This window comes from Heliangelus exortis, chromosome 30 (genome assembly GCF_036169615.1).
Source record: "Heliangelus exortis chromosome 30, bHelExo1.hap1, whole genome shotgun sequence".
Taxonomy (NCBI): domain Eukaryota; kingdom Metazoa; phylum Chordata; class Aves; order Apodiformes; family Trochilidae; genus Heliangelus; species Heliangelus exortis.
The window spans coordinates 252787-264876 of record NC_092451.1 but is presented as its reverse complement, the minus strand read 5'-3'; the positions used below and the strand labels follow the sequence as shown (position 1 = coordinate 264876).

At 65.0% G+C, this 12090-nt stretch overlaps 1 protein-coding gene across 3 annotated transcripts; it reads right to left on the bottom strand.

The window, feature by feature from the left end:
- Nucleotides 1-1408: 1408 nt before the first annotated feature.
- Nucleotides 1409-8767, bottom strand: GCK (glucokinase). 3 transcript variants are annotated; one of them, XM_071729040.1, is made up of 10 exons: nucleotides 8440-8767; nucleotides 5859-6021; nucleotides 5607-5761; nucleotides 5339-5458; nucleotides 5160-5255; nucleotides 4829-4928; nucleotides 3748-3931; nucleotides 3336-3491; nucleotides 2685-2918; nucleotides 1409-1668 (listed from the first exon to the last, which is right to left on the bottom strand). In XM_071729040.1, the coding sequence occupies exons 1-10, from the start codon at nucleotides 8482-8484 to the stop codon at nucleotides 1524-1526; spliced, it is 1398 nt and encodes a 465-aa protein (XP_071585141.1). In that variant the 5' UTR covers nucleotides 8485-8767; the 3' UTR covers nucleotides 1409-1523. The 3 variants fall into 3 exon arrangements, with proteins under 3 accessions (XP_071585141.1, XP_071585142.1, XP_071585144.1); XM_071729041.1 differs by lacking the exons at nucleotides 5160-5255; nucleotides 5339-5458; nucleotides 5607-5761; nucleotides 5859-6021; nucleotides 8440-8767 and having other exon boundaries at nucleotides 4845-4918; XM_071729043.1 differs by lacking the exons at nucleotides 4829-4928; nucleotides 5160-5255; nucleotides 5339-5458; ... (1 more) ...; nucleotides 5859-6021; nucleotides 8440-8767 and having other exon boundaries at nucleotides 3758-3872.
- Between the last annotated feature and the right edge of the window lie 3323 nt (nucleotides 8768-12090).

Sequence of the window (12090 nt, the reverse complement as noted above, 5' to 3'; positions counted from 1 at the left end):
GAGCATGGGGGGGATGGTCCAGAGGAGGGTTCTGTGTCCCGGGATGGGATGGGATGGACACAGCAGGAATTGGGTCCTGTGTGGGCCCAGGGAATGTCCCTCCCTGGGGACTTTCCAGACCCAGCTGGACATCTTCCCGTGTCATCCCCCAGGTCACCCTTGGGTCCTGCTTGGAGCTGATGAGCTCTGCAGGTCCCTTCCCACCCGCACGTTCTGTCACCCCTGTCCCATCCCTGTCCCTGTCCCTTTCCCCACTCCTGATCCCTCTCCAGCTCTTCCCCAGTCGCAGTGCCGGGAATCCCTTTGTGTTCCCTCAGCCAATCAGAGTACAGGGAATCCCGTGGGATGGTGGCTCCAACCAATCAGAGTACAGCCGTCACCACCCAGGTAGCCAATCAGAGCTCAGGGATCTCCCCCCAGACAGCCAATCAGAGTGCAGAAGCCCAGGGGTGCCCCAAGATGTGGGGCACTGCCCCCCCAACTCCCCCTGGGTGGCACCAACAGCCCCTGGGGGGGTCCCAGCCCCCGGGGTGCCCCCAGACCCCCAAGGGGACCCCAACCCCTTGAGGCACCACCCCCAGACAGTCTCCAACAACTCGAGTGCCTCAGGAGCACCCCGCACCCGGGGGTGCCCCCCAACTCAAGGGCAACTCCAAGACCCTGGGGTCCTCTGCACCCCCAGAGGGACCCCCAACCCCCAGCAGGACCCTGAGACCCCTCCCCAGAGCCTCGGGGGGACACAAACTCCTGGGATGCCTCAGACCCCCCTAAGCACCCCAACATCCTGGGGTGTCCCAGGAGGACCCCAGACCCCCAGAGGGACCCCAACACCCTGTGGGGATGTCCCCTCCCCAGCTCCTGGGGGGTCCCAGCTGCAGTCACCACCCCAGATGCAGCCCCGGGCTGGGGGTCCCTGGGGACACCCCTATTTCTATGTCCCCCTAGTCACCCCGAGCTCAGCCAGGGTGTGGCCAGGCCAGACCTGGGGACAGAAGCCAAGCCAGGCTTAGCTGGTGGGTGACACTGTTCCTGGGGGGGTCACCTCTGCACCCCCTGGCTGGGTGGGCTGGGACTCGCTGGGTTTTGGGGTGCAGCCCCTGGTGGGGTCTGTGCCCCCTTTTCTGGGGAGGGGTCAGCATTGGGGGGGGGGCGGGGGGGCAGCGGTGTCTGTGGGGACAATTGGTGCCCCATAGCACTCATCACAGGGGCTCAGGGTAGGACTCAGCCCCCCCTGACCTCCAAGTGCCCCCCAAGCAGCTCCCAATCTCCCCCGGGAGCCCCCCAGGTGGGGAACACGGCAGGCGGGGAGAGGAGGGGAGACCCTCAGGTGCCCCCCAAGTGTGGGGCAACCCCCAAGGGGGTTTTGGGTCTCTGAGGAGCTCTGGCTGCAGCGGTGCCGGAGGAGGTGTCCACACAAACCCCATTTATTGGGGCAGATCCCGTCCCGTGTCCAAGCTCCGAGTGGGATCCTCATCCTCCCGCCCCCCACCATCCTCCTCCTTCTCCTGCCCCGGGGTCCGTGCTCACTGCCCCATCATGCACGCCATCTTGCAGGCCACGGCGGAGATGAGGGCGGCTCCGCGCCCGCTGCCTTCCTCAGACTGGATGAAGGTGATGTCACAGCCAGGGGTCAGCTGCCGCACCGTGGCGTGGAACCGGTCCTTGAAACTGGGGGAAAAGGGGAGAAATGGGGGTGAGGGCTTGGGGGGGCAGGGGAGGAGGGGGAAGGGACCATGGAATTGTGGAATTACCATTGGAAGGTTGAAAGAGACCTCAAAGCTCCCCCAGTGCCACCCCTGCCATGGGCAGGGACCCTCCCCCAGCCCAGGGGGCTCCAAGCCCCATCCAACCTTCAACACTGCCAGGGATGGGGCAGCCACAGCTTCTGGGGGCAACCTGGGGCTCAGCACCCTCACCCCAAACAATTTCTTCCTAAAATCTCAGTCTCAGCTTGAAACCACTCCCCCTTATCACCAAAATTTTCGTTGGAAAACTCCTTGGAGATTCTCCCACCCAACCCTCCCCCCAGCACTGCCCAGGCCCCCCCACCCCACGTCCCTCATCCCCACATCTCCAGGGCTCTGAAACCCCTCCAGGGATGATGGGGACTCCAGCCCTGCCCTGGGCAGCCTGGGCCAGGCCCTGACAACCCTTTCCAGGGAGAAATTCTTCTCCAGCTCCAACCTAAACCTCCCTGGCACCACTTGAGTAGTGCCAAAAGTTCCTCTTGGCCCATCCCTTGTTCCTTGGGAGCAGAGCCCGACCCCCCCTGGCTCCAACCTCCTCTCAGGGGGTTGCAGAGAGCCACAAGGTCTCCCCTCAGCCTCCTCTGCTCCAGGATCAACACCCCAGGGCCCTCAGCTGCTCCTCACAACTTCTCCAGACCCTTCTCCTTCTGCTCCACACCCTTCCCCAGCTCCCTTGCCCTTCTCTGGACACCCCCAGCCCCTCAATGTCTCTTTTCTGACCCAAAACTGAGCCCAGGATTGGAGGTGCAGCCTCAGCAGTGCCCAGCACAGGGAAATGATCCCTGCCCTGCTCCTGGTGGCCGTCCCAGTGCTGATCCCAGCCAGGATGCTGGTGGCCTTCTTGGCCACCTGGGCACACGCTGGCTCATCCTCAGCCCCTGCTGTCCAAGCCCCGGGTGCAGGATGAGGAGGGGACACTCTGGTGTCACTGCTGACCTGGGGTGCAGTTTGTAGACGGAGCCATCGACCCCCACGGTGATTTTGAGGGTGTCCTGGCTGCGGCTCTCCCGCATGCGGTTGATGACCCCCGCCAGCCCTGCCGAGCACATCTGAGCCGCTCGGGTGGAGACGCTCTCGCACACCATGCGGACGATGTCACAGTCTGTGCCCGAGGGCAGGAGCTCAAAGCCCGTCAGGATGTTGTAGATCTGCTTGCGGTCACCGGAGTCACTGCAAGGGGGAAGTGGGGGTGGCACTGGTCAGGGGACGGGGGGGGGCACCTGCGGGGACCCTCTGTGGGGCTGCTGGGGGGTGCTGGGTCCACAGGGACCCCGATGTGGGGCAGTATCAGGGGGTGGTGTGGGGTGACAGAACAAGGGACCTGGAGATGGGACACTTGTAGGGGGCCGGTGGGAGGTGAGGGGACAACGGATCCTGATCTGGGACAATCAGAGCAGGTTGGTGTGGAGTGACAGCACACGAGAACCCCCACGTGGCACAGCCTTCTGTGGGGTGCTGGGACAGCCCCCCAGTGCTCCTGTCCCCCCATTGACGTCAGGTGAGTTCGGGGGTGCCGGGATAGACCCCCCCCATGCTCCTGTCCCCCCACAGGGTGCCGGGCCGGTTTTGGGGTGCCACCCCCCCCACCTCTCAATCTGTGACACAAATCGGGTCTCGAAGCTCCCGCGGGTTTTCAGCTTCTCGGAGGCGGAGCCGTTGAACAGCAAATCCTCATCCACCAAGCGCAGCAGCACCAACCGCACGATCTCCCCCATGTACTTCCCCCCGATGATCTTCTCATAGCTGGGGAGGGGGGACACACACAGAGCAGGAGGGGGGTGTCAGGGGCAGGATTTGGGGGGGTCACACCCCGTAGCACCCCAGTTTTTCCTTCCTCCCACCCTGGCTGGATGCATCGCTGGGCACGGGGGTGAAGGATCCTCCCCCCCCCGGGTCTGGGGGTGCGTGTGATGGGTCCCTCCGGGCTCAGGAGGAGGGGGGGGGGGATGAGGTGACAGCGGGGAACACCCAGAGGAACTGGCTCTGTCCTATTCCTTACAGTTGCTGACCGGGGTTAAGTGAGGTCTCGTCCACCACGCGGTCGTATTCCAGCAGGAACTCGTCCAACTCCCCCGAGGCACCAAACGCCCCCCACTCCGTGTTCACGCACATCCGACCCTCGTCCCCCTCCACCAACTCCACGTTCTGCATCTCCTCCATGTAGCAGGCGTTGCACCCTGTCCCTGCAGGGGACCGGGGGTGGCACCACTGAGACTGGGGGTGGCACGGTGGGGACCGTGGATGGGACCGTGGGAACGGCGGATGGGATCAAGGAGAGCAGAGATGACACCTTGGGAACTTGGGGTGGCACTGAGTGGACCAGGGATGGGACCATGGGACAAAGGATGGGACAACAGGGACGGGGGCTGGCACTGTGGGAACTGGGGATGGCACTGCAGGGATTAGGGATAGGACCTGAATGGCAGTGTGGGGACCAGAAATAGGACCCCAGGGACTGGGGATGGCACTATGGGGGGAACACGGGACACCCAACCACCCTGGATGGCCCCATCCCCATCAGGACAGGGACACTCAGCCCTTGGTGGCAGCCCCAGCCAGCTGACTGTCCCTCCTAGGGGGTGTCAGGGATGGCAAATTGTCCCTGTTGGGTTTTGGGGACAGCTGATTGTCCCTGCTGGATGTCAGGGATGGCTGCCACAGGGTCCCAGGGCTCTGGAGGAGCTGACCCCTCAGGAGAGTTTTTTTTCCTGTCCAAGGGATGGCAGAGCCAGGGTGGGGAGCCCTGGTGGCAGTGGGGGTGATGGCACTGGAGGTGGCATGTGGGGCTCTGACGACTGGGGGGGCCTGCTTCCCTGGGGGGGGTGACAGAACCCGTTGAGTCCAAATCCACCCCGTGGGGTTCCTGGAATCCACCTCCAGTGGGTGACCACCCAACGGTGACATGGCACCAGCCACCTCCAGCAGGTGACCACTCAGACAGGGACATGGCCTCTGCAGCTGCCACCCCCTGTCCTGGCTGTGTCCCCCAGAGGACTAGCCCCACTGGAGGGGGGTTCCAAGGTGGTGGGCAGGGTCCACCCTCTCTGGCCACGTGTTCCTGCAGTAAGGGGACATCTTACCCACAATCATCCCAACCTCGCACCGGTGATCTTCGTAGTAGCAGGAGATCATTGTGGCCACCGTGTCGTTCACCATTGCCACCACGTCCATTTCAAAGTCCTGGGGAGGGGACAAAGACCATGAGGGTCTTGCTGGGGGTCCTGGAGCAGGTGGGTTTGGTCGGGGGGGGATACACACACATATTGTGCACAGGGATGTGCACACGCAGGGAATGACCCTTCCCTGAGACATGGGGGCTGTGGTGGCCCTGTCTCCAGGGTGGCCCTGTCTCCAGGGTGTCCCTGTCTCCGGGGTGTCCCCCCCACGATGGTACCAGGGTCACCACCTCACCCCTCGCCGTTTGATGGCATCTCTCAGGAGTCCCACCACGTTGTTCCCTTCTGCTCCAGAGGCTTTGAAGCCCTTGGTCCAGTTGAGGAGGATGCCCTGGAGCCAGGAGAAGATACAAACGGGGTTGTGGGTGTAGCTGGGTCTGGGGACCCCTCAGGTGGGTCTGGGGACCCCCTTACCTTGTCGATGTCCTCATGCCGCACGGGGAAGGAGAAGGTGAAGCCCAGGGGCAGCTTTTTGTGTTTCATCTGGTGCTTGTCCAGGAAATCTGAGATGCACTCCGAGATGTAATCGAAGAGCTGGAAGAGAGGAGGCTGAGCCACCCTCCTTTGGCCACCACCCCCACCACGGGTCACCCAAACCCTCACCACCACCCCCGGCCCCCCGCATCCCCCACCTCCAGGTGACAGGGACTACAGGGGAGGGGACATCCCGTGCCCCCCTCACCATCTCGGCCGTCCCCGTCATGGCATCCTCGGGGATGGAGTACATCTGGTGCTTTGTCTTCACCTTCCACTGCCCCTCCTCCCCCTCGCCCACCTTCACCAGCATCACTCGGAAGTTGGTGCCACCCAGGTCCAGCGACAGGAAATCTCCCACCTCTGCAAGGCCCAGGGGACACAGACAGGGGGTGAGCAGCTCCGGGGGGGATGTGGGGAACATCCCGGGATTGTCGCCTCCATCCCAGCGGATCCATACCGGAGCCCTCGGGCGTGGAGCGGACGTAGGTGGGCAGCATTTTGACTGAGGCTTCCTCGTGTGTCTCCAGCTTTAGACCTCGGTCCATCTCCTTCTGCATCCGGTACATCACCTTCTTCAGGTCCTCCTCCTTCAGCCGGAATTCCGACAGGATCTGCTCCACCTGCAGCGGGAAGGATGGCATCAGCTGGGGATGGGGCATCCAGGGGGGGAACCCCACTCACTGATCCACAGGCTCATTCCTGTTTTCCTCTTCAGGATACAGACCCTGAACCACCTCATCCCACCTCTGCTATTCCAACGGTGAACCCGCTGAATCCCCAAATAGCTGAATTCCCAAATCCCTGAATATCTAAATTCCCAAACTCCTCAATTCCCAAATTCCCAACCCCAAAAATTCCTGAATCCCAAAAATTCCTGAATCCCAAAACCTCTGAATCCTCAAGTCCCTGAATCCCCAAATCCCTGAATCCCCAAGGCCCTCCTGGCACAGTGTCCCAGTGTTGGCACTGCTGGTCCCATCCCCCTGGCACCACTCATGTCACCATCCCAGGATGCCCCATCCCACCCAGGAGCTTTGGGCACTGCCATGGGGCCTCAGGGGAGGTGGCACTGGGGGCATTCTGGTGACAGCAGCCGCCCTCTCCTGCATCCCCTGGCAGCCACGGGGCCATTTCCCACAGCTCCAGGGTCTCTGTAGGATTATTGGGAAGATTCGGGTTGGCTCCATGGCCCTTCTGCAGCTGTCATTACCCAGACTGGGGAGGGTGAGGAGTGGGGGGTGAGGTGGGGTTTGAGTCTGGGCTCTAGGGGTGGGGATGAAGGGCAGGGGTGGGGATGGGGGTTGGGGTTGCAGTGGGGTTTGGGTCTGGAGTCTGGGGGTTGGGAGTTGGGTTTGGGTCTGGGGGTTGGGTCTGGGGTGGGGGCGGGTGGGTTGGGGCTGGGGTTGGGGGTTGGGGGGGACTCTGGGTCTGGGGTCTTTCAGCTGATGGAGCCAGGGCTGTCAGGAGCCCTTCCCGCTGTGCTGTGTCCTTGGAGCCCTCCTGACCCTCATCGGAGTTTTCCTGGGGGTCACTGCTGACCCCGAGGATTGGGGGTGTTGGGGGTGTTGGGAAAAGTACCCGGAGCCACAGCTGCGCCCCCCCTTATCACCCCCCCAAAACGGGGCTCAGCCCCAAACTCTCTTTGGGCCATAGAGCCAGAGGGGCTCAGCCCCCCCCAGGGGGTCCCAGTACCCCCAGTCCATCCCGGTGCCACAGCCCATGGGCTCCCTGCACCTCGAGGTGCCACGGAATGAGATTTGGGGAATGTCACCATGGGGGTCACACCCCACCTCATGCCGTGACCCCGAGAGCATCAGGCTGGAAAAACTGTGCCAGGAAAATCCGAGTTGGGATGGGAGGGTCTGGATGGAGGGGATGGAGGAGGGGGCTCAGCACAGCCCCGCCGTGGCACTGCTCAGCACCCCAGTGACAAATGTGCCCCAGCTGGGGGGTCCCTGACCCAGGGTGGCTCTGAGGGGGGCACTGGGGGGGGCTGCAGGGTTTTTTTGCAGATATTCTTTCCATTCCAGGCCCCAGGTGCCTCTTCCCTGCAGGATCTGGTGACAATCCCATCCCTTGGTGTCCCAGGACACTGTTTGTCCCAGCCCATCCCACCCCCAGCTGCCACCCCCAGCCCCCTGTCCCCAGCCATGGCACTGCCCATCTGTCCCCAGTGTCCCCAGGATGTTCCAGCCTGGGGTGGGGTTGTGCCTCCCCATGTCGCCACGGGCCCCATACACCCGGGGGGGGGGAGGACAGGAGCAGCCCCCCACAGCCGCCGTGTCCCCAAGGTGTGTCAGTGACAATGGTGACAACCAGGAGGAGGTGACAGGCCCCATCTTATCCAAGGGACAGCAGCCACCACCATGCCAGGGACACCTCAGGAGGTGTGGACATGGGGACACCCCTGGCTCTGTGTCCTTGGTAGCCATGTGGGGACGGGGACATGGGGACACAGGGACACGGGGACATGGGGACATGGGGACACGGGGACATGGGGACATGGGGACACAGGGACACGGGGACATGGGGACATGGGGACACGGGGACATGGGGACAGGGGGACATGGGGACACAGGGACACGGGGACATGGGGACATGGGGACACGGGGACATGGGGACATGGGGACATGGGGGCATGGGGACATGGGGGCATGGAGACATGGGGAGACGGGGACATGGGGGCATGGAGACATGGGGAGACAGGGACACGGGGACATGGGGACACGGGGACATGGAGACATGGGGACATGGAGACATGGGGACACGGGGACATGGGGACACGGGGACATGGAGACATGGGGACATGGAGACATGGGGACACAGGGACATGGGGACATAGAAACACAGGGACATGGGGACAGGGGCCACCCGACACAGCACAAAGCAGAGCCCTGGGCCCCAGCCCCCTCCAGCAGCCCCAGCCCAGGCGACCTTGGGGACCACCTGGAGCCCCGGGGGATGACACCTGCCCGGGGGGCTTTGTCCCCAGAGCCGGTGTCCCCCTTCCCCCCAGAGCTCCTGTCCCCAGCCCTCACCTTCTCCTTCCTGTGGCTCTCCATCCTGGCTCGGGGATCCAGCATGGGGGCCGTGGTGGGGGGCTGGGCCGTGCCCCCCCCGGGGCTCTGGGGGTGCTGCCTGTCCCGGGCTGTCACTGCCCAGCTCCGTCCCGGCCCCCCCGGGCTCTGCTCCCCCTTTCACCGCTTTGAGCTCATCCGACGCCCGCCGAGGGGGGGTCCCCGCGAGTTCCTGCTCCGTGTCACGCAGAGGGGTCCCGCACCCCGCTGGTCCCGGCCGCCTCACCCCACATCCCGGCTCAAGGGGGGGGGTCGCTCCTGGGTCACGCTCTGCTCATTCGGGGTGGGGGGGGGGTCCCCTGTCCCTCTCCCTGTCCCCGTCCCCGTCCCACCCTGGGGGGGTCCCCGCGGCTCTCAGGGGTGTCGTGGGGTGACAGCGAGGTTTGGCCTGGGGCTGCCGGCCCTGTCGCTGGAAGCCACCCCCGCCCGGGCCACCCGTGTCCCCCGCTGCGGTTGCCATAGCAACGGCTCGGTGGCCTGGCCGGGGTGGCCAAGCACTCCACGCGAGGACTTAGCAACGCCGCCCGCTGCCAAGAGACCGAGGGGCCGGCGGCTCGGTGACAAAGGTGACATGGCCACCCCTGAGGCTGGGCGCGAAGGGGGACGGGGAAAAGCCCCGGAAAGGGCACGGCGGGAGAGATCCCCCACGGGGGGACGCGGGGGGGCTGGGGGACCCGTGGGCGCTCCCCAAAACCTTCACGTGTCCCCTCGAGGACCCGGCTGTGTCCCAGGGGATGGCGGGGGGAGGGGGACACAGCGGGGCCTGGGGGCGGACAGAGCCACCCCACGGAACCTCGTCCCCACGGTGCCAGGGGACACGGGGGGCTCGGGCACCCCCAGCCACGGAGGTTCGGGTAACCGAGGGGGCCCAGACCCACGGGAGGGTCCTCAGCTCTTGAGAGAGCAACCAGAGCCTGGGCCCCACCCTGGGGCAGGGGGCAGGGGGCAGCCTCACGGAGGGGTCTCGGACCCCCGGGGCGGCCCCACCCGTGAGCAGAACAGCCCCACGGCGGGGGAAACTGCACCGCCCCACGGAGAGCCCCTCACCCCACGGAGGATCCTCACCCCGTGAGCAGCGGCCCCCCCGCTTTGGGGTCTCTGCCCCACCGAGGGTCCCCGGGACACGGGAGGACCTCGATCCCTCCCCCCCACCCGGGACCTCCCCGGGCCCCGGGCCCCGCCCCCTGAGCTCCGCCCCCACCGCTCGCCCCTCCCCCCGCGCAAAGGCCGCTGGGACAGGGCGCCCCCAGGCGGCAGCCCGGAGAACAAGCCCCGCCCCGGTGACGCAATCGCGGCGCTGATTGGTCGCTCGGGGGGGGCGGGCACGGCCGGAGGGAAAGGCAGGCGCTGATTGGTCACGAGGCCGAAGGGGGCGGGGCGGAGTCGAACGCATGCGTACTGCGCTCCGGGCCCCGTGGCAGCCGCTCGAGGCAGGTGTCACTTCCGGTCGGTCCGGGTTCTGCTTCCGGGTCTGCCAGAGCCAGAGGCTCCGATCAGCGCTACCGGTACCGGCGGGCGAGGGGCCCGGACTGGGCCGGACTGGGTGGGGCCGGGGCCGGGGCCGGGGCCGGGGCCGGGGCCGGGGCCGGGGCCGGGGCCGGGGCCGGGGCCGGGTGGGTTTGTGTTGGGGCGGGGCGGTTCCACGGGGGGAGCTGGGTTTGGGGGGGGGAGGGGGGTGGGCTGTACTGGAAGGGGGGGGGGGGGACTGTGTGGGGTTATACTGGGGACATGGGGGGGTTAGAGGGCTCATACTGGGGGAGGCTCAGCTATACTGGGCTATACTGGGTTGTACTGGGCGATGGAGCTGGGTCAGAGCTGGGTGGGGCTGGGGTAATTGAGGCTCGCGGGGCGGTGGGACTGGTTTTACTGGGGTGAGACTGAGTTAACTGGGTTGTACTGGGGGGGCTGGGCTCATGGCGGGCGGGGGATCATTGCTGGGGTCGGGGTGGGGGTCCGGGGGTGAGTGGATGGTAACAGCTCCGGGCCCGGGGGGCTCCCCCCGCCTGCCCCCCACTCACGGCCCCTGCCCCTCCCCCAGGGCAGCCCCAGCCCCGCCATGAGGCTCTACAGCCTCAGCCTCCTCTACAAGGGGGACCCCAAGGTCCATTTGCTCAAAGCTGCCTACGATGTCTCCAGCTTCAGCTTCTTCCAGAGATCCAGGTTTGGGGGGGGTCTGGAGGGGCTGGGGGGGTGGATTCCCCGGGGGGAGCTGCAGGGGATCCCCTCTGGGGTTGGGCTGGAGAGGCTTTTGGGGTTTTTTTTTTCCCTGTTCTGCTCCCTCAGGCTCCTCTGGGGGGATGAACCCACGGGGGGCAGCTGGGACCCCCGGGGTTCCTCTCCTTTGGGCTCATTTTAAACTTTTCCCAGCCCCAGGACCCCTCTCAGGTTATTCCAGGGGGGGGTGGTCCAGGTTCCCTCTCTGAGGCAGAGCTCAGCAGCTGTTCCCAAACACCCTGAAAAGGGCCCCAATAAATTGGGTGCTGTCAGGGAGCACCTCTGGGGGGGGGAGCTGGGCCAGCTCTGTGGCAGGGAGGGGGTGACCCCTCCAGAACCCCCAGAGCTTCATCCACACAGCCCTGGGCTTGGCCAAATCCCAAGGAAATTCCCAACTTTGCTGTGAGAGCCACTTCCCAGCTGGGGCTGGGCTTTGTCCCCTGCTTGGGGACAGTGACAGACCCCACCCCACCCCTCTCTGCTTTGCTCTGTCCTGAGCTGGGGGTGGGGCTCAGCAGGGGATTTAAGGGTCAAATAATTCCAGTTTGGGTTTGGGTGTGGAATTGCTGGGATGGGGGGTGAGGGTGGCTGTGCCTCCCAGGGAGGGGTCTGGAGGGGCAGGGAGCCTCCTCTGGGTGATTCCTCCAGGAAATGTTGGAATTGCTGCAGAGCCCTGGAGCAGGGGGGATGCTCAGAACCTCAGTTCCTGCTCCAGTTGGGTCTCAGGAAACCTTTGGGACCATTTGGGGTTTGTTTTTTTTTTTCCTGGAAATGGAAGAGTTTGGAGCTGAGGTCTGAGCTGCCCAAGCAAAACCCTTGAGGGATTTGGGGCCTGGAAGAGACAAATCCCAAGCTGCTCAGGACCCCCCAAGGGAGCTTTGAGTTTTTTGTCCTGAGCAGGAGCTGCTGGGAGCGGCCCTGGGACTGGGACTGGGGTGGGATTTTCCCCATGGAGCTGAGGATTTGCCCCTCGTGTCCCTGGGTCTGCAGGGCTTGTGCTGAGCTTTGGGTTGTGCTTGATGAGGAATTTTGGGCTCTTTTTTCCCTGGCTGTGGGGTGAGGACGATGAGGATGAGGGGGCGGTTGTGCAGGAGCCCTTTGGGCAGTGCTCTGGGGGTGCTGTGCCTGGGGGGGTCCTTTTTGTGTGTGGTGTGTGGGGGTGTTGGTGGCCCCAGGGGACACTTTTGTGTCACAGTGTGCAGGAGTTCATGGCCTTCACCACTCAGCTGATCGTGGAGCGCTCAGGGCCGGGCAGCAGAGCCTCTGTCAGGGAGCAGGGTAAGAGACCCCTGCCCCCATCCCCCTGCCCCCATCCCCCTGCCCCCATCCCCCTGCCCCCATCCCCCTGCCCCCATCCCCCTGCCCCCCATCCCCCTGCCCCCCTTCCCCCAGACCCTA